This window comes from Oncorhynchus mykiss, chromosome 7 (genome assembly GCF_013265735.2).
Source record: "Oncorhynchus mykiss isolate Arlee chromosome 7, USDA_OmykA_1.1, whole genome shotgun sequence".
Taxonomy (NCBI): Eukaryota; Metazoa; Chordata; class Actinopteri; order Salmoniformes; family Salmonidae; genus Oncorhynchus; species Oncorhynchus mykiss.
Window position 1 is genome coordinate 55,552,661 of NC_048571.1, and position 21,855 is coordinate 55,574,515.

At 40.6% G+C, this 21,855-nt stretch overlaps 2 protein-coding genes across 5 annotated transcripts in view; both read right to left on the reverse strand.

The window, feature by feature from the left end:
* Positions 1-14,328, reverse strand: part of LOC110528020 (voltage-gated potassium channel subunit beta-2) — a 146,523-nt gene extending 132,195 nt beyond the window's left edge. For 2 of the 4 annotated variants that reach the window (XM_036983558.1, XM_036983554.1), the window contains exon 1: positions 14,232-14,328. The gene's annotated coding sequence lies outside the window, so the exon portion shown is untranslated. Of the gene's footprint in view, positions 1-845; positions 1,193-14,231 lie in introns of those variants that run through there. The other 2 variants (XM_036983559.1, XM_036983555.1) reach the window with 1 other exon arrangement.
* A 133-nt stretch (positions 14,329-14,461) lies between these two features.
* On the reverse strand, positions 14,462-19,067 carry LOC110528021 (Parkinson disease protein 7 homolog). The gene is made up of 6 exons (XM_021609799.2): positions 18,876-19,067; positions 18,160-18,261; positions 17,900-17,959; positions 17,279-17,348; positions 15,990-16,076; positions 14,462-15,085 (listed from the first exon to the last, which is right to left on the reverse strand). Exons 1-6 carry the CDS (start codon positions 18,963-18,965, stop codon positions 14,925-14,927), a joined length of 570 nt encoding a protein of 189 aa, XP_021465474.1. The 5' UTR covers positions 18,966-19,067; the 3' UTR covers positions 14,462-14,924.
* Between the last annotated feature and the right edge of the window lie 2,788 nt (positions 19,068-21,855).

A 21,855-nucleotide genomic window follows, 5' to 3' on the forward strand; every position in this document is an offset into this window, starting at 1 on the left:
TCTGCCTTGCTCTCCTTTCTCTGCTGCTGCTAGCTACATGAAACAACTTACTGCACCAAACCCCTGCAACCTGCCTCTCCTCACCTCCCCCTAGTGCTGCTCGCCCCCGCCTTGGACCAGAGCCCAGAGCTCAAAAGCAGCCTCAGCATCCTCAGCACACTCAGCATGAGTGTATACACACACACACACACACACACACACACACGCACGCGCGAGTGCACACTTTCATAGAATAACATACAGCCAGCCTACCACAGCCAACTGTCACAACCTTTGGGCCACCAACACTACAACATTATAAAAAATGTTTCTTTACATGTCTAGCTTGAGTTTGTTGCATAAAGACGACATTGTCTGCAACAGATGGGTACTGCAGCATTGACAGGAGCAGGTAAGGGTTCCAGCTCAAAACTCACCACAGACTGTGTGTGTCTTTACCCTCACTGCAAAGCTATTTTTAAGGTGGTTCTCTATAAATCTGACACCATGGCCAGTCCCTGGGATTCATTTAAGAGAACAGGACATGCATAAAACATGACAGACGCAGACAGAGAGACGGGGGAGACAGAGTAGAAATACACCCAGTGTAATATGGTATGCACAGACGCCACTCAGTGCAGCAAGAGCATCAAACCAGCGGATGGACAGATATAGAAGGAAGCACAGAGATCGTGAGAGAGGTATAAACAAAGACAGAATATTGCAGCATTGTATGCTATCTGCTCTGTGCTACAAGCACACACATCTACACAGTCGTTCAGAGGAGAGGGAGGAAAAGAGATAGAGGGAGAGATGGTGGAGAGTGGCGCCTCAGCCATGATGATCTAGTCTAGTCTAACACCCACCTCTGCTCAGTGCGCTGGCTGCTGCCGATTCCTGACGCAGCAATCTGAGCCTCCTGAAGCAGGGCTGGAGGTAGAGCAGAGCAGGGACGGAACAGCCAGCTTCCAAGAAGAAAAACACAGCGAGACGAGAGGAGTGAAGAGTGAGGAAGAATGAGAGGACTGGTGGATGCCTTCCCCTCTAGTATGTGTTCCTGTGTCAGTGGCTGTGTGTCTGAGCAACTGAAAGAATGGGCATGTCTGTCTGAGCATGAGACAGAAAGACTGAGACAAGGAGAGGGAGGGATAGAGAAAGACAGAGAGAGAGACAGAATGAATGTGTGTGTGTGATGAGTGAACCTAGAGAGTCAGTGTGAGTCAATGAGAACAGATGCATTAAAGGCACTCCCTCCCACACACACACCTCCCTTTGCACTGTCAGCGCTAGAGTAAGCATGCGGAGGAACAGAGGGAGAGCGCGAGAGACAGACAGAAGGTGAGGAGAAGAGATGGACGTGGGAAACAGCTTCCTCCAATATTAATTAAATGATGATTGGAGAGGAAGGAGACAATAGCAGCGTGTGCCTTTTCAGCCTTCTGATGGCAGGGAACCATTTTCTTAGACAGAAGGGCAAGCCTGTGTAGCTTATCACTGAAACACAAACAAAAGCCATGGATTGGGTTTAAAGAATGGCAAATTTAATCAAGCATATGTGTGCTTGGGAAATGTAGCTGTTTACAAACGTTATCTGGACCATAGGAAAGCATTGGCCAATGAAGCTCAATAGCAGTCCAAGTTCCAATTCTAGCGAAACAAGCCATTCAAAATGAATAAGAGCAGGTCAATAAGCCTACATTTGGAACTTGGCAAAATATCTAATTCATTGCTTTACTCTTCCTCTTTTTGTTGATTTTCTCTGCGTATGTTTGTGGGGCTATGGTTTTCAGCTCAGTTTCCCTGATTGTGTTAGTGTGCCTCCGTGTGTGTGAAGCCCAGAACCCCGGGGGACTAATGTGGCTCTACTGTTGTGCACTACTGTCCTTGGCCTCTCTCTCCGAGCTAAAGCCCGGTCACGACATCACCAGCTTCTGTTCCAGCAGCTCCACCTCGCCTCCACCCTTTTCACCTGTCCCAGCAGTGAAGGGTGTCACTAAGACAGCTATGCATCCAGAGGAACTGTGCCATGCTGAATTAGAACAGATCCATGCAATTTCATTGAGTAGTTCGAGGAACCTTAGATAGGTCAAGGAGAACGCTACTTGGGCTTCTTCTACAATCCCTTTTCCTTCATCATGACTCAGGAAGGAAAATGGTATCTGCCAAGTTGCATATTACACATTGATAAACAATGTGTAATAGATCTAGCTTGATTCAGTGACACGATTCAGAAATGGTCTAAACTGACCTATATTCCTGCTGCTCTTACATAACCCCCATCTCCACCTCCATTGCTCCCAGGTGCTGGTGTTCTGTATGCTGCTCTGTAACCAGAGTGAGTATCTGAAGTGTATTAGGAAGCTCCGCTCTGAATCGGAGCCAGACAGCGCCATGATGGAGGGCTGGGCGTGGCTCCTGTTCCTGCCAGGTGCTTAAGTGTTTGCCCTCCTCACTAGCAGCTGGGTACTTCAGAACAGCCCAACCAATTACACTAACCCCTCACTCACTACCCAGGGACAGCACAGAAATGCAAGGCACATAACTGAGACCAAAATGCTCTCGTATTAGTTTATCTGGATTCACATATAGCCCTAGGGCCTAATGGTGGTACGTATAATAATAGCCTATACATCAGTATAATGGGATTCATCTCAGCATGGCCTACTCAGTAGAAATAGGTTCATTAGTATGGCCTGCTGTGTTCAATTATATTAGAACAGATTGGATAATTAGAATGGTCAGATTAATTTACATTAGGCTACCATTGAACAGCTAGATTAATTTACTCATTATTACATGGTAATGCCACAGGAAACCAAAAACAAAAGGAGCGGTCAAACAGTGCCTTCAGAGGCGTTACAGCCTGAATTCAAAATTGTTTAAATATTAGTTTTTTCTCACCCATCGACACACAATACCTCATAAATTATGACAAAGTGTAAACATGTTTTGACATATTTTCAAATTTATTGAAAATGAAATACAGAAATGTAATTTACATAAGTACTCTCAGCCCTGAGTTAATACACGTTAGACTCACCTTTGGCAGCAATTACAGCTGTGAGTCTTACTGGGTAAGTCTCTAAGAGCTTTACACACCTGGATTGTACAAGCTCTCAAATTGGTTGTAGGTCATTGCTAAACTGCCTTTTTCAAGTCTAGCCATAGATGTTGAAGCCAATTTAAGTCAACTCTGTAACTTGGCCACTCAGAAATATTCAATGTCATCTTGGTAAGCAACTCCAGTGTATATTTGGCCTTGTGTTTTAGGTTATTGTCCTGCTGAAAGGTGGATTTGTCTCCTAGTATCTGTTGGAAAGCAGACAACTAGGTTTTCCTCTAGGATTGTGCCTGTGCTTAGCTCTATTCCATTTATTTTAATCATAAAAAACTCCATAGTCCTTGCCGATGACAGGCATACACATAACCAATGTTCCCACTCATTTTTCGATGCACTGAGGTAATTTCAGGTCTGCTGAGCACAAACTTGAAAGTTGTGAAAATTCTGTGCAACTTCCAGAGAGAATTTACTGTGAACACTGAGGCTGTACCCACTTTAAGTTACAGTTTTAACAGTGGCCAAGTAGGCTACTGTGGATATTTGATCAAAATGTAGGCCTACCAGAGTGACTTACCATTAAAACAATGGAGAAAATGCATCCCATAACATTTTAACAGAGAAATAGCTGTTTTATCATTCAGCATACATTAGCAGCCAATATGTGGTGTTCAATGTAGGCCTGCCTACATTTCATGAGACTTTTGAAAAAAACATGCAGGGCTTCACATGAACCCTTTTACCCACTTGTCCTTCAAACAAGGAGGTGACTGAAAATGCAAGAAACTACTTTAGAAAATAAAATAAATGATTATTCCAGAGAATCAGACAAATTATGCTACCGTCTGCCTATGGCTACTTAGCTTATTCAATCCCAAAATACAACACTGCCCTTTAAGAAGAAAAAAACTAGATTTCAAAGATGGACAGAAATGTACACGTTTTGTACTCTTGTAGGAAGCAATCACTCCCCTATTGCTGACTACAAATGATCTATAACTGGGATAATAACTCACTAACTAGCAAAGGATATTAGAGCGTTGGGTCAGTAACCGAAAGGTTTCTGGATCGAATCCCCGAGCTGACAAGATACAAATATGGCATTCTGCCCCTGAGCAAAGCAGTTAACACACTGTTCCCGGGCGCCAAAGACGTGGATATCGATTAAGGCAGCCCCCCGCACCTCTCTGATTCAGAGGGGTTGGATTAAATGCAGGAAGACACATTTCAGTTGAAGGTATTCAGTTGTACAACTGACTAGGTATCCCCTTTTCCCTTTTTATTAACAAAACATAGCTACATGCAGCTCTCGCTTTGATCTCCAAACAAGCGCATCTACTCACGACCACCCGTGCTGTAAACAGTCCAGTTCAAAGTAAACGCACAGATCAACGGCAATGGTATATTTGCATATAGGCCTACGGCAGCTCTGATTGGTTACGCACCGGTCAATGTAGAGTACAGTGTCAATGCAATAGAATCCTACTCCGATGCGTTCTGCCTACAACAAAATCTCTTGCATAGTTGGTTTTGTTTCGGTATGTTGCATTGAAAGTGGCTAACATTGCGTTGATTCGATCACAATTGCCACAGTAAAGGGAAATGTTGATAGTGTTAACTAACAGGGGAAACTGAAGTTCAATCTTGTGCTTCTCTCCATGTGATTTTTATTCTGCACTGCAGGCCTAGGGAGCTGCATGGCTGTCTTGGGGCTACAGCATGCAGTTTAGAGGGAACCTATGTCCATAACATGATGCAGCCCCCACCATGCTTGAAAATATGAAGAGTGGGACTTAGTGATGTGTTGTGTTGGATTTGCCCCAAACATAAGGACATACAGTAAATGTAATTTCTTTGAGACATTTTTTGCAGTTTTACTTTAGTGCCCAAACAGGATGGGCTCTGTCATTTAGGTTACTATTGTGGAGAAACTACAATGATGTTGATCCATCCTCAGTGCTCCTATTACAGCCATTAAACTCTGTAACTGTTTTAAAGTCCCCACTGAAATCCATGAGCGGTTTCCTTCCTCTCCATCCACTGAGTTAGGAAGGACAACTGTATCTTTGTAGTGACTGGGTTTATTGATAAACCATCTAAAGTGTAATTAATAACTTCAATATGCTTAAAGGGATATTCAATGTCTGTTATTAAAAATTCAAAAATCTACCAATAGGTGAACTTCTTTGTGAGGCATTGGAAAAATCTCCCTGGTCTTTCTGGTTGAATCTGTTTTTGAACTTCACTGGACGACTGAGGGTCCTTATAGATAAAAGTTATTCAAACATCACGTTAAACACTATTATTGCACACAGAGTGAGTACTTGCAATTTATGTGACTTGTTAACTTGTTAAGGCTGCAATCCCACTAACGGGATAAGTGTCATCAACAACCGCTGAATAGCATAGCGCTACATTCAATAAATATTACTACAAATATTTATATTCATGAAATCACAAGTGCAATATAGGAAAACACAGCTTAGCCTTTTGTTAATCCACCTGTCGTGTCAGATTTTGAAATTATGCTTTACAGCGAAAGCAATCCAAGCATTTGTGTAAATTTATCGATCGCACAACAAAATATTAAGTACACTTAGCATCAGGTAGCTTGGTCACGAAAATCAGAAAAGCAATCAAATTAATAATTTACCTTTGATGATCTTCGGATGTTTTCACTCACGAGACTCCCAGTTACACAACAAATGTTCCTTTTGTTCCATAAAGATTATTTTTATATCCAAAATACCTCCGTTTGTTTGGCGCGTTATGTTCAGAAATCCACAGGAAAGAGCGGTCACAACAACGCAGACGAAAATTCCAAATAGTTTCCATTTTGTCCACACAATCATGTCAAACGTTTTTTATAATCATTCCTCAGGTTGTTTTGAAAATATATAATCGATAATATATCAACCCCAAATGTCTTTCACAGTAGGAGAGGGAAAAGCAATACCTATCCGAACTCTGTTGCGTGAGCAAAACTCATGTGATCACTTGACGCGATGTTATCGTTCTGGCTCATTTTTCAAAATAAAAGCCTGAAACTATGTCTGAAGACTGTTGACACCTTGAGGAAGCGATATGAACCAGATTCTTTTTCCTATCCCTTTAAATCCAGCAAAGGGAGGCTATGGAACATGGAGTTTTCAAAATAGAAGCCACTTCCTGTTTTGATTTTCCTCATGGTTTCGCCTGCAATATCAGTTCTGTTATACTCACAGACAATATTTTGACAGTTTTGGAAACTTTAGAGTGTTTTCTATCCAATACTAATAATAATATGCATATATTAGCAACTGAGACTGAGGAGCTGGCCGTTTACAATGGGCACCTTGTCATCCAAGCTACTCAATACTGCCCCTGCAGCCATATAAAGTTAAGCAAATGTTTACTCCTGAACATATTTAGGCTTGCCATAACAATGGGTTGAATACTTATTGACTCAAGACATTACAGCTTTTCACTTATAATTAATTTGTAAAACAATTCTAAAAACATAATTCCACTTTAACATTATGGTGTATTGTGTGTAAGCCAGTGACACAAAATCTCAAATTAATACATTTTAAATTCAGGCTGTAACAAAAAACGTGGAAAAAGTCAAGGGGTATAGATACTTTCTGAAGACATTGTACGATATACGGCCCAAGCCTACTCGTGAGACAGCCACAGAAGCCAGTAAGTCTTCGCCAACTATCATTGGGGATTACTACACACTGTACAAGCAACAGGTATTAAGCAAACAAATAACAGGCTAAGGCATTAGTCTATAACTTCTTGAATTATACAGAGCATTTCATGCCACACTAAGCCCATAACATAGTATGGAATGCAATGATTCAGTCCTCACTGGACTGAAGTGACCGGTCTCTAATGACATACATAAGAAAGAGGTGACTGTGCAACTAGCTAGGCCTACAACTCCAATACTTTGTTGGTGTAGAGGGGTAGCGTGAAGTGAACATTTTGAATGCTGGGAAATACTGATTGGGGAGGACACATTTTAGTGCTGAGCGATTAGTGCTTTATGAGGTAGGGTCAGTTTGATTATTACAAAATAATTCACGTGACAGATTAGTGGAATCTGTGTGGGTAGCTGGACAGGTAGGATGACTGACAGTGAAGGTGAACAGGTGGTCACGTGTCAGGTGACAGAGGAATGGATGAGACTGAGGCAGGAATTCCTTTAATCATAAAGTGGTATATTTACTGAGTAGTGTGGATTCATGGACACACAGAACTTCTGGATCAGATGGAGTTAAGGAAGAGAAAGCAGCGAGATCAGGCGATGGCAATTTCCTCCTTTTATGGAGTTGAGATCTGTCTGACATTTCCACCTGACCTAATTAAAGCGCCCCTGGCCCAGCTGAGTAAATGGCAATGAATTTTATAAAGGATTATTCCACCAACTCCATGGGCCTTTTCTACACACGGTTTTCGATTACAATGATTTTAAAGCGTTTTAATGGATATCCCAAAGCCAAAAATATTGAAAATGTAATTGCCAAAACATTGAAAATATTCCATTGTCTCCGCCAGGTTTACATTGGGTAAACATCAAACAAGAAAATAACTATGAAATAATACAATATTAATTTGTGTATATTACTTTGTTTTTATTTGATTACTTTATTCGTTCTAATTCTTTAAAGTAATCATCTCATCTCTGCTCAGGCAGTATCAGTCAGCAAGCCGCTGCAAGATTGAATCCGCGAGCTGACAATGTAAAAATCAGTTGTTCTGCCCCTGAACAAGGCAGTTAACCCACTGTTCCTAGGCCGTCATTGAAAATAAGAATTTGTTCTTAACGGACTTGCCTAGTTAAATGAAGGTTAAATAAAAAAGTATGCTGCAGAGCTGTCTGATGAAATCACTTAACTAGTTCTTCAAAGAAGATAAGGTATACTTCACAAGCTGTCTCTGGCCCCCTCTTTATGTGTTGTGTACATTCCTTTCTCATGCGGTTTATGCGGTCTGTATGTATCTAACCTAACATGATCTGTATCTAATGACGAGACGTTCATGTCTATGCCCTAACAATGGGAGTCGTTGTCCAGAAGGCTGGAAGGCAAGCGACAAGCTTAGGTCCAAAAAAAGCCCATTGAATCGCATTATGCTTACTTTGGATAGATTGTGGCGAGAGTGAAACCTCTCGCATCGCCTCTTCCTCTCTGATCAGTCTATTGACACTGAAAAAACTGGGGCAATGGCTTTTGGTCATTGCAGTTAATTACCACGTTCCTGCACCAAACTAGGTAGAATATTTTCTTAATGCAAACAACAACTCCATTCAGCCTAGCGTCCCACATAGTTCTAAACGTGATTTCTCAGATTTCTCTTGTGAATGATTTGATTTCACTCTTGAGAAAACACGCATTGGGCACACACAAAAACTTAATAAAATGGAATTCAAGTAATTGAAACCGATGTCATTCCATTAGTTGTTTAATAACCCCCCCAAAAAATGGTGGTTAATCGCTCAGCACTAACACATTTATAGCCTCATACATATTAGCCTGCTTGCAGTGGGCTGCCCTTGACTATTTGAGCTGTAACGGCAAACATGGCAGCCATTTTACAATTCATTATGATAGAATTCCAGCTAGAAATGTCTGGCTTGGTATATTTTGCTTATGCAAATCCTAATTACATTATCACAGGCGCACAGCAGACGGCCTAATAATTGATATAGTGATGAGTGCCATACCCACTGATAAGAGTTCAGCCATTCTCATTAACCCCTGCAATTGGAAATGTTCTAGATCGAAATCTAATGAATCGCGTCAATTACCTTGTCATAACATCTCCAGAAATAAGTACTTGATCATCCTGCTCTGGAGACGCCACAACTCAAAGAGCTCTCCAAACAATGTTCCCAACAATGTTCCTTCCCAATCAAGGGCTTCAGTCTATGCTAATTAGCCTATCGGGGATAACTTTGTGTCAAATATTGTACACAACAAAAACAAAGCCTGAGTGTCATACTGTGCAGTCGTGAAGTGGTAGGCCAATGTCAACTTAACTGGTGCTCTGCTTTCTTCAATAACCCCATTTTCAATGGTATGCCAGGCAGTGAACTCTGATGTGTACCACAGTCAAAACTGTGTCAGTTTGTTTACTGATGTTAAGTACCTACATGGAAGGTAAACAACATCTCAATGCTTCATGTCGCATTGAGATGTTGATCCTCTGCATGTGTCCATCTCTTGTGTAGCGTATCTGATGCAAATGATTTGCCAATTGAGTTCACTAAGCCTACCTGAAAAAACAAGAATAACCTCTTAATTTCTCTATAGGGGGGTCTAATCAGGTGATTCACCGATTTCTATAATTGCATCATTTAACCAATGAGTCAAAGTCACTTCACCCTGGCCCTCCCCCACCCAGTCCAGAAATAGGAAGGCATACAGGCCTCCAGCTCTCTACTGTACAGCTACTCAAGCAGAATAATACATGCTACCATGCATGTCCAACAGGAAAAACATGTAACATGTCATAAATAAGCTATCCAACTGGAAGATGACAACATAGTGACATGAATAAGACTGTGCCAGAGGGTACCCTCTGATGATGTTTGAAGCCTTATCGTGGCATCAATTCAGATGTTAATGACGCTTGAGTTTCGCTGCTTTTGAATTTTAGCATAAGCTTGAATAACATATCATATACATATACATATACATTTATGTACAGTGCATTCAGAAAGCATTCAGACCCCTTGACTTTTCCCACATCTTGTTACGTTACAGCCTTATTCTAGAATTAATTAAATGGTTTCTTTTCCTCATCAATTGAAAGCCCTTCATCTATTTTATGAGAATTTGTAAGATTTCTTGTTTGCATAAAATAGACGCAGACCAGTCTTTCAATAATAGGTAATAGAATTTATTCTCGGAGCGCGCTGCTACTTAAACATGTGCAGCAGTTTATATACAGATCATGACGTCATTTCACTGCTTTAACAGAATCCCCTCCTCTTGACCGGGACAAAGTAAGGTGAAAAGTTCATTCTAACTTACTAACACACTCCCAGGTAACTTTTGACCCCTCAACATTATCGATCACCACTGAACTGATCGTTTTAATTAACAGAAAACCTAGGAATGCACTCACTGCCTTATCTAAAAACCCCAGAGCTAAGTTTCAGTAGGGTCAACCATAGGCTAACGACCTTATGTGTTTACTCAGTCCCCAACCCATTTGTTTCTGCCTAGTTGGAATGGTGTTCATTAACTTTTTATTACTCCTTGTCCGTGTCACACAACCCCTTCTTATGAACTCATATTGTCAATCACTTATAAAACAAAGTATAAGTTTACCTAGTTACAATTCTATTTAAAATGGGGATATTGTTTATTCATTCATCAATAATAAATTCAACAGTTAACTGCCTTGTTCAGGGGCAGAACAACAGATTTTTACATTGTCAGCTCGGGGATTCAATCTTGCAACCTTACAGTTAACGAGTCCAACGCTCTAACCACCTTGTACTCCACGAGGAGCCTGCCTGTTACGCGAATGCAGTAAGAAGCCAAGTTAAGTTGCTAGCTAGCATTAAACTTATCTTATAAAAAACAATCAGTCAATCATAATCACTAATTAACTACACATGGTTGATGATATTACTAGTTTATCTAGCGTGTCCTGCGTTGCAAATATTTGATGCATTGTGCATTCCCGAAAAAGGACTTACGTTGCTCCAACGTGTACCTAACCATAAACATCAATGCCTTTCTTAAAATCAATAGACAAGTATATATTTTTAAACCTGCATATTTAGTTAATATTGCCTGATAAAATAAATTAATGTTAACTAGGTAAATTGTGTCACTTCTCTTGCAACAATCAGGGTATATGCAGCAGTTAGGGCTGCCTGGCTTGTTGCGAACTGTGTGAATACTATTTATTCCTAACAAAGACAGCCAACTTCACCAAACGGGGGATGATTTAACAAAAGTGCATTTGCGAAAAAAGCACAGTCGTTGCACGAATGTACCTAACCATAAACATCAATGCCTTTCTTAAAATCAATACACAGAAGTATATATTTTTAAACCTGCATATTTAGCTAAAAGAAATACAGTTTAGCAGGCAATATTTACCAGGTGAAATTGTGTCTCTTCTCTTGCATTCATTGCACGCAGAGTCAGGGAATATGCAACAGTTTGGGCCGCATGGCTCGTTTCAAACTAATTTTCCAGAATTATTATGACATAACATTGAAGGCTGTACAATGTAACAGCAATATTTAGACTTGCCACCTGTTAGATAAAATACGGAACGGTTCCTTCCGTATTTCACTGAAAGAATAAACGTTTTGTTTTCGAAATGATAGTTTCCGGATTCAACCATATTAATGACCAAAGGCTCGTATTTCTGTGTGTTATTATGTTATAATTAAGTCTATGATTTGATATTTTATAGAGCAGTCTGACTGAGCGATGGTAGGCAGCAGCAGGCTCGTAAGCATTCATTTAAACAGCACTTTCGTGCGTTTTGCCAGCAGCTCTTCGCAATGCTTCAAGCATTGAGCTGTTTATGACTTCAAGCCTATCAACTCCCGAGATTAGGCTGGTGTAACCGATGTGAAATGGCTAGCTAGTTAGCGGGGTGCGCGCTAATAGCGTTTCAAACGTCACTCGCTCTGAGACTTGGAGTAGTTGTTCCCCTTGCTCTGCAAGGGCTGCGGATTTTGTGGAGCGATGGGTAACGATGCTTTGAGGGTGGCTGTTGTCGATGTGTTGCTGGTTCGAGCCCCGGTAGGGGCGAGGAGAGGGACGGAAGCTATACTGTTACACTAGCAATACTAAAGTGCCTATAAGAACAACCAATAGTCAAAGGTATATGAAATACAAATGGTATAGAGAGAAAGTCAATAAATACTATATTAACTACAACCTAAAACCTCTTACCTTGGAATATTGAAGTCTCATGTTAAAAGGAACCACCAGCTTTCATATGTTCTCATGTTCTGAGCAAGGAACTTAAACGTTAGCTTTTTTTTACATGGCACATATTGCACTTTTACTTTCTTCTCCAACACTTTGTTTTTGCATTATTTAAACCAAATTGAACATGTTTCATTATTTATTTGAGGCTACATTTATTTTTATTGAAGTATTATATTAAGTTAAAATAAGTGTTAATTCAGTATTGTTGTAATTGTCATTATTACAAATCAAATAAAATCGTACGATTATTCGGTATCGGCTTTTTTTGGTCCTCCAATAATCGGTATGGGCGTTGAAAAATCATAATCGGTCGACCTCTAATCTAAAGACTCTCAGACCATGAGAAACAAGATTCTCTGGTGTGATGAAACAAAGATTGAACTCTTTGGCCTGAATGCCAAGAGTCACATCTGGAGGAAACCTGGCACCATCCCTACGGTGAGGCATGGTGGTGGAAGCATCATGCTGTGGGGATGTTTTCAGCGACAGGGACTGGGAGACTAGTCAGGATCGAGGAAACGACAGCAAAGTACAGGGAGATCCTTGATGAAAACTTGCTGCAGAGTGCTCAGACATCAGACTGGGGCGAAGGGTCACCTTCCAACACGACAACGACTTTCTTTAGGCCTATGTTATGTATTGTATGAGGAAAATGCTTAAGTTCCCCTTTCATTTGGATGACTCCTGACTGCTCTGCTTATATTGTAGATGCTTATCTGACACTGGAATTTATAGTGGTGTCCCATTGAATCAGTCTGTTGCAGAGGCTACCACAAAAGAGTGTAGATGCAAGTCAGCTAAAAACGATTTGCTGTTTGAGAACAATTAACACTTATTTTCAATCATGCCTTCTGTTTTCCTTTCAACTCTCAAAACAGGAACAAACATCACAAAGCATACTGTATCAAAGTTAACTTGAGTTGAAAATAGGAGTTCTATAATCATCACACATCTCCTATGAGTGTTAAAAGAGCACAAAAGCAGAAGTGTAAAAAGTATTGAGGATCAACTTAATAGTAAGCAAATGGTGTGAATACAGTAGTTCAAAAGGGTCACCTATTACTATTATCTAGGTACAGTACAGCAATGCTCTGTCTCACACGACAACTTTGAAATTCCATACATTTTCCTTCAACCCTCCATCATAAAATGTTAATGATATTGACGGTCATTTAGTACTGTTATTGACTGCTTATGACAACTGACATTACACTGTTATGACACACATGTATCAGCTATTATGTGTGAAGGTAGCAAACTGGCTTGGGTAAAACATAATGGTAAAGCCGGTTGCCATAAGGTGGCATTGAAATTGGTTTGTGTGTCTACAATGAAGTTGAGATTCCACTTGTTAGGATGAACAGCTGCAGCCCATGAATATAAGGCGTCTGATCAACCAGGTCTACACAAGAAATTGCATTTCTATGCATGGTAAATCCAATACAGGCTTCTCTGACTGAAGGAATGTTGTTTTCAACAAATAATTAGTAGCGACTGCTAGGACACTCCTTTCCCCAAGATGGGTGTTAATTAATAACCAAATATACAAATTACCTACATTTAGGTTCAACCCACATAAGGCACCCTTTCCTTGGGCTACAGTTATTCTCGTGGCAGTCATATTGAATGACCTTATCCTCTGGGCACAAATAAAATGTGCTAGTTTAATAACAAGAAAAAACTAACTGCAGAATGTGTGAATCTGCAGACCTCTAATTAGACATGTTTAGATTTAAGACAGAGACAATAATGGCATTCAAGGCTCTGGTTCATGAGCTGTCAAGAAGTTTACATTTGCTTTGAATAATCAATCACGAGTTTCCTACGATTACCGTATGCACACAAAACGTAGAAAGGCAGCGATGATGAACAACGTTTTTGTCAATGATGATGTATAGCGGTCTCTCCTTCGCCGGTATTTTACTGTCGTGGTTATTGTACTAGCTATGCACACTCAGTCAAATCACAAGTAACGAGCAATGAATGCACATTTATACATCGGTTAGGTAGCTAATAATTGTAGGCTACTTGCTAGCTAGTTTATTAAGCACCATACACTGTGTAATAGCAAGCAAGCGCGCTAAACTTGCCGGCTAGCTAACCCACTCATTTGCTTGATATAACTTGAGGCTTGTGTGAGTGAACAATAACTTGGAAGTACCAGACTACATTGCCACGCCATTCGCATTCACAGAGACAACATTATTTGGTACCGTATACAGTAGCTAGCTAGCACCTACCTGTTTCTTGTCAAGTCAACAACCTTCCTTTCTGGTTCTAAAACAGCCCCTTGTCTTTACCGCTTTGACATCTCCAACACACGCTGCTTCAGATCCAAGCCCGTTTATTTGACGTTTTCACTGGCTATTTACGTGAAGACACAACCATGCTAAGATTTTCATTGGCCATAATCAATGTCAATCAACTGAACAGCTAGGTTTCCCGCGCCCACCAGTGATTTCGCAATCCCTTTTACCAATCCTTAAAATCATATTTATTTGAAGCTCTCAAATCTGCTGTTTAGCCTACCTACCTGCATACTGCTGTAGACTACGACTCGTAGACCTCAAACATCGAGACTACCAGTAGCAGCACTGTAACGTTACCAATTCAATTTTATATTTGTCGATTCAGTAAGATTACTAATCCATAACCTTTGTATAATTTTTCTCTGTGTGATGATGAAACACAAATGTAATTTTTATTTCATGCTGTGGCTACATTCTAAACTACTAGTCTTCACTGGGCAACATATCCCAGTGAAGGAAAGAGAAGGAGACAATAATAAAATCCATGTTATTACTATTATCCTGTCAACCATTATTATTTGTTCACAATGATTGGCCTGTGTATCATAATGAACAGTGCTGAGTAGGTGGGGTGAAGTTGATCATGCTGCTTGCAGTTCTTCAGCTTGTGACACTCAACACCACTCAGTCTTTCAGAACCAGGGGTGCTTTGACTGTAGCAGCAACCTCAGGCCCCATGAGCTCCTCTACAATGGCCAGGGCAAACTCAAAGCTGGTTCCTGGCCCACGGCTGGTGATCAGATGGCCATCCTTCTGGACCCGAGCCTCTGAGTATGTGTAGTGGCCTAGGGAGTGGAGAGGAACAGTGGTGAGTAGAGAGAGAGACACTATCGTTATGCATAAGTCTGCAAATGCAGATCATTTAGTACTGCTTCAAATGCAGATCATTTAGTACTGCTTCAAATCAGATGACTCATTTTTGTTTTAATCCTTTCAAAAAATTCCTTCCCCCACCTTAACTTGCGTTTGTGCAGTATATATATTTTTTAAGTATTTCTGTTACTGTGTTCACTGTTTGAGTCAGGTCAAATGCACTAGCATCAACTAGATTCAGCTGCGTGCCAATATCTTCTTGAGCGAATGGTCGGGGGGCTGGAACAAAATTACAAACAATTTGTAAACTGCAAATTGACCGCAAGAAGTCCAAACAGATATTATATTTAACTAAATATAATAATTTCAAACCTGGCTTACATTTGTATATAATCACATATCTATTATGCGTGGGAATAATTTGGAACAGATTTCCAAAATGTAAAATTACTTGAAGCTGATTTGCTGGTGTTTTTACAGTCTTTTATGTCTAACCATTTTATTTGGTGGGCCAAATCTGGTTTACGAGACTGCATAAAGACCTTGTATTAATGATTACCATAAAGAATGGAAATCATTTATAGCACCCTCTGCTGGACACAAAAGACCACAGGCTTATGTCATTGTTCAGTAGTACCAATAATTTGGATGTGCTCATTGTACTGCAAGAATATGCTGCATTTCCTGTCACACTGAGCCTGCTGAGCTATCATGCAGATATATATTCCTACCTGTGGATGTATTTGGTGCGTAACAACCCGCTAACAAACAACAAAACCACAGTGGCTGTGTTAGCCTGTGAACAAGCTATGTACAGTAGCAGAGATTCATCAGCCTGAACCTTAGCCCTGTGGTAGCCAGGCTGTTTTACTTTACCTCCAGTCATCATCTTGTCCTTCGCACCAGGGTGGGTGGTGACCGTACTGCCGTAGGCAATACCATGTGCCAGCAGCGCCGTGGGACCTGAGGTGAGTAGGGGACAGGAGTTAGACCAACACTGTTCTCTCTGTAGTCAAAATGTTGAAAACCGACATGGCGTCTCTGGACATTGAACAACAAAGGTCTCAAATGATTTATTCACAAAAACCCAGAGAAGTCTATCTATACATCTTAATTTCACATGCAGATTGACACGCCTTTTTGTTTTCCTTTGAGCCGACATCACCACTAAAAGTCAGACTCATTAGTAGAACCATGAACTCGGATCTAAAACTAACCACATATGGTTTCAATTTACCACTGCATGCCATATTTAGAGGAAGGAAAAACCAGAGTCAAAAAAGAATGGACTTTATGTCTGCTGCATTAGCATCGGCAACATCCTAGCACTGCAGTGAGCTCATCCTCAGACTGTTAATAAATAGAAAGGGAAAACTACCATGTCCAAGAACAGGCCAGGGCTGAGAAAGAGGGAGGTAGTGCACCCCTCTCTCTGACGACTCCTGGCTTATAATAGCAATAATGCATAAATGTATGGTCTTGGACAAACCAGTGATATGTTTCAGAAGGGAGTATGAAATGGGAGACAGGAGGGGCTATGGCATTTATATCCCTGCTATATATGGAGGAATTGAGTCAAGCACTTTTCATACCTCTGTTCACATTAGAAATAGAAAGCATTATTTTCACATTAGCAGAGCACAATGTGACACTGCTGCGGATTCTCTGTTTGGCAGGTTCAGTATATATTCCTGTGGGGACATCAGCCCTTTTCTAGGACGCTCTTCACTCCACTTTTCCAAATGGGTCCCATGTCCTCATTCACAACGTCCTTCCAGTGCCCTTCATCAGCACACGCGGGCAGACGGGTAGAAAGTCTCAGGGGTAGTGGGCTTTGTCAATGGCAATTATATGTGGATGTTAACCTAAGCTTCAATGGTCAATGTGTGTACAAGTATAATGCATTAGTCTATCATAGAAAAATCTTATTATGTATTGGTTTCCTGCTCAGTAATAACGGAAAGGAAAGGCAATGTGACAGCCCCAAGTCCCAATCTTATACTACATTCACTGGTTGACAGAAATTGGCGGTTGCCGATTTAACTCAAGATTATGATCTAAGCAATCTTGCCCCAGCAGACGTCATTGACACAGATGCATTCTGGAGTGTGTTAGCTGCAATGTACTAGAGATGGATGTGTGTGTTCGCACAGAAGGTACAGTACCTGCACAGACAGCAGCAATCAGCCCTTTCCTGCCCTCCTGGTCCTTCAACACCTCTTTTACAGCAGGGGACTACAAGAGAAGCAACATGGGGGCCACATACTGAGAGATGAGGCTCTCTACTTTATCATGTAGAATGTGTGTTATAACACTGCAGTAAATGCTCCTCTGCTAGATGGAATAAGAATTCCCATGAAATGGCAGTGGACATTATAAAAAATGTAATCGATGAGTCTATGTTTTCAGCATGACAAAAAAAACAGAATTGAAATTAATTGTGGGACAATGCCACAGAACTTGTTCTGATAAAATAAATAAATAAAATGTGGATTAGTATCATGGTGTCATACTGCATAAATGTATATGTGCTTGTTTTTAATAAACAATAATCATCATAAGATCATAAAAAGTTCATATTTTAAATGAAGGAAAATTGTGACTTATATTTCTATCGTAAATTGTAAATTTCTATCGTAAATTGTCCCCAACAACTAAAACAATTCAAGGGACAAATGTTACAGTATGCACCTGCAATGTTATATTGGCAATGCCAGGGACACACAGGAGAGATAAGTCAACTAAAAGTTCTGGCAATGAATGCTTAACATTAAGTGCATTCCTACCTCTGACAAGTTCTGGGCACCGAGAGCCCCCCCTGGTAGAAGAACCACATCATACGGACCCTGCAACCCAAAACATCAAAAGATACAAGGTCACAGATAACAAATTCTTATTACCAATTTAAGATGCATCAATCTTGAACATGAATTGATGAAGAATGTTTTAAAGTGCATTATAAACTCTATGAAGTCATAGAACAGCCTGCTCTGTGGACTAATGTGATTGAAGGGTTTGGAGGCAGGAGGGCAGAGAGGGCTCTGACCTGCTTGCGGGCATCCTCCAGGCTGGAATCAGGAACAAGGTAGATGTCTCTGCTGCACTGCACAGGGTCTTTGCCAGTCAACCCTGCCAACGTCACAGCAATCTGCAGGATGTGGACACAAATAAAAGCACAACTACTTCAATAGACTGTCATTAGTCATTGCCTCTTAAATTAATCATAAAATCCCACTACTCAAATATGAGTATGGGACTTTTAATTAGAAAAATATAATCTGCTTCCTATTCTGCACTACAGTCACCTTTGACATTTGCAAGTGGCCTTATACTCACATGATTATGCCAACACACGAGCTAACAGCGTGACAACACATTAGCTAATTTATTAACCATAGATAAGGATTGCATACTGCAGAGTTGTTAATCATGTCTGTAAATAGGCTAGATTATAATAGCTAGCTAGCCAGACAATTATATCAACATCAAGTTAGCTAACCAGCTACCTACCTAGTTAGCCACAGTCAAGCTGCAGCCCAAGCTAGTTTGACACGTGCATGCAGATCAAGATCTGGGCGGCAGCTTGACTGTGGCTAAATAGGTAAATAAAATAGCCGCTAGAATAATAACTACCTGTAATGTGCAGCTTTTGGCTAGTAGGCTAAATGGAGCCAGCTAGCCAATACTCTATTGAGATCTGTGTATGTTGCACCACCTAGCTAGCTAATCTAACATCCAATTTAGCTCGATAAATGTACAAACCCCAGCTCTACGCATGACGTCCACAGGTATAACAGTTTCCATCTCCTCTGCACCCTTAGAGAGGATTACTAATGCCTTTTTGCCTGCCATTATTGAGCGAGTGGGTGAGTGAGTGTCACAACAAGACAGCAAATATCTGTCAGAGGACTTTTATTTTGTCAGGAAGCAGAGCTCTCTGCAGGAACACACATCAACACTACAGCTACGGGATCGTTGAGAGGACAAACACAACGCGTGCATGGTTGAACTTATCAAATAATTTCACAAAAGTAATTTGATCAAATCAAACACACTATTGCATATATTCGATGATTCATTTTCATCTAAATATATGCAACATCATTGACTTTTAAACTCAACATACTCTGCACTGGTAGGTTCAATTACATCCACCAGGGGGAGGCATTGACCCATACATTGTCAATAAAGCTATTGTAAATAGAGGTGTTTATAAAATAAGTCTTCACTTTTGAGCCTTTGTTTGCCTAAAAGATGTCATAAATAATAATAATATTAATCTTACAAGTGCGATTGAGGTTTATACTATCCAATACATGATTCAAAACTTTAATGTTTATTATACAGTAATGAGGCGGCAGGTAGCCTAGTGGTTAGAGCGTTGGGCAGTAACCAAAAGGTTGCTAGATCAAATCTCCCTTTTTTTAAATGTTCGCCTAAATGACATACCCAAATTTAACTGCCTGAAGCTCATGCCCTGAAGCAAGGATATGCATATTCTTGGTACCATTTGAAAGAAAACACTTTGAAGTTGAATGTAGGAGAATATAACACAATAGTTCTGGTAGAAGAAAATTCAAAGAAAGAAACAACTGGGGTTTTTTCTACCACCATCTTTGAAATGCAGCAGAAAGGTCCCTGTTCCAGCCATCACTCTGGTTGTCCACAAGATGGCAGTAGTGTATGTGCAAAGTTTCCGACGGATATCTTGAAGTATGAGCGAGCTGCATGACATTTAGTGGGAAGTCACCCAGGTACATTTGAGCAAATCGTGAAGCTGACATTTGCATTCATATTACATTTTTCTGAAAGAATATCGTCAAATCTGTATACTTTGGACTTTGATTTAGCTTTTCCAGTATTAGTAGCCATATTATAAGTTCAACATTTGCAAAACAACCAGTTTTCATAACTCTGAATATTCTTAAATTTTGGTCCAAAATGAAAAGGCATGCTGTCGTACAAGGTTGGTGGCTACATTTTACGACAGATACATAGTTTCTGGATACTCCCGTAAAGCCCTAGCTAGCTTTGTTTGACCCTGATTGGTGCTCTTGCTGCTGGTGATTCTCTGATCCACCTTTTACGCAAACGACACCATTCTGTATACCTCTGGCCCTTCTTTGGACACTGTGTTAACTAACCTCCAGACAAGCTTCAATGCCATTACAACTCTCCTTCAGTGGCCTCCGACTGCTCTTAAAAACAAGTAAAACTAAATGCGTGCTCTTCAACCGATCGTTGCCCACACCTGCCCGCCTGTCCAGCATCACTACTCTGGACGGTTCTGACTTAGAATATGTGGATAATTACAAATACCTAGCTGTCTGGCTAGACTGTAAACTCTCCTTCCAGACTCACATTAAGCATCTAGAATCGGCTTCCTATTTCGCAAACAAAGCATCCTTCACTGATGCTGCCAAACATACCCAAAACTGACTTTCCTACCGATCCTTGACTTTGGCGATGTCATTTACAAAATAGCCTCCAACACACTATTCAGCAAATTGGATGCAGTCCATCACATTGCCATCCGTTTTGTCACCAAAGCCCAATATACTACCCACCACTGCGACCTATATGCTTTTGTTGGCTGGCCCTCGCATCATATTCGTCGCCAAACCTACTGGCTACAGATCACCTATAAGTATTTTCTAGGTAAAGCCCCGTCTTATCTCAGCTCACTGGTCACCACAGCAGCACCCACCCGTAGCACGCGCTCCAGCAGGTATATTTCACTGGTCACCCCCAAAGCCTATTCCTCCTTTGGCCGCCTTTCCTTCCAGTACTCTGCTGCCAATGACTGGAACGAATTTCAAAAATCACTGAAGCTGGAGACTCATATCTGCTTCACTAACTTTAAGCATCAGCTGTCAGAGCAGCTCACTGTACATAGCCCATCCAACTTCCTCATCCCCATATTGTTATTTATTTTTTGTTCCTTTGCACCCCAGTATCTCTACATGCACATTCATCTTCTGCACATCTCACTCCATTGTTTAATTGCTAAATTGTTATTACTTCGCCACTAAGGCCTATTTATTGCCTTACCTCCCTAATCTTACCTCATTTGCAAACACTGTATATAGACATTTTTCTATTGTGTTATTGACTCTACGTTTGTTTATTCCATGTATAACTCTGTGTTGTTGTTTGTGTCCCACTGCTTTGCTTTATCTTGGCCAAGTCGCAGTTGTAAATGAGAATTTGTTCTCAACTGGCCTACCAAAGAGGTTAAATAAAGGTGAAATAAAAAATGTAAAAATGGAGTTGTTCAAGTGATGGCCGCCTGCGTCATCGGCGTGCCATGGAGGCGTCGCTCTCTGACCAAATTTGGGGTCCTATAGGATATACTACACCCCTACTGATATCGTGAAGTCTCGTTACATTCTAGGATCTCTGGGGAATAGATACGAACGCGAATTGACTGGTTGAAACAACGTTTAGGGTGAGATTTTCACAGATTCCTTGATATGAAAAAGGATTTTATCTAACAAAACGACACTTCATGTTATCTCTGTGACCCTTTGGATGATAAATCAGAGCAAGATTTCAGAATGTAAGTACACATTACACCTTCAGAGCTGAATTTATCACACCTATCGCAGTGAAAAAATTGTTTTGTTTTTAGGAGATCTCCTCAAACAATAGCATGGCAATTTTTCGCATTACTGGCTACTGTAAATTGGACAGTGCAGTTATATTAACAGGAATTTAAGCTTCAGCCGATATAAGACACTTA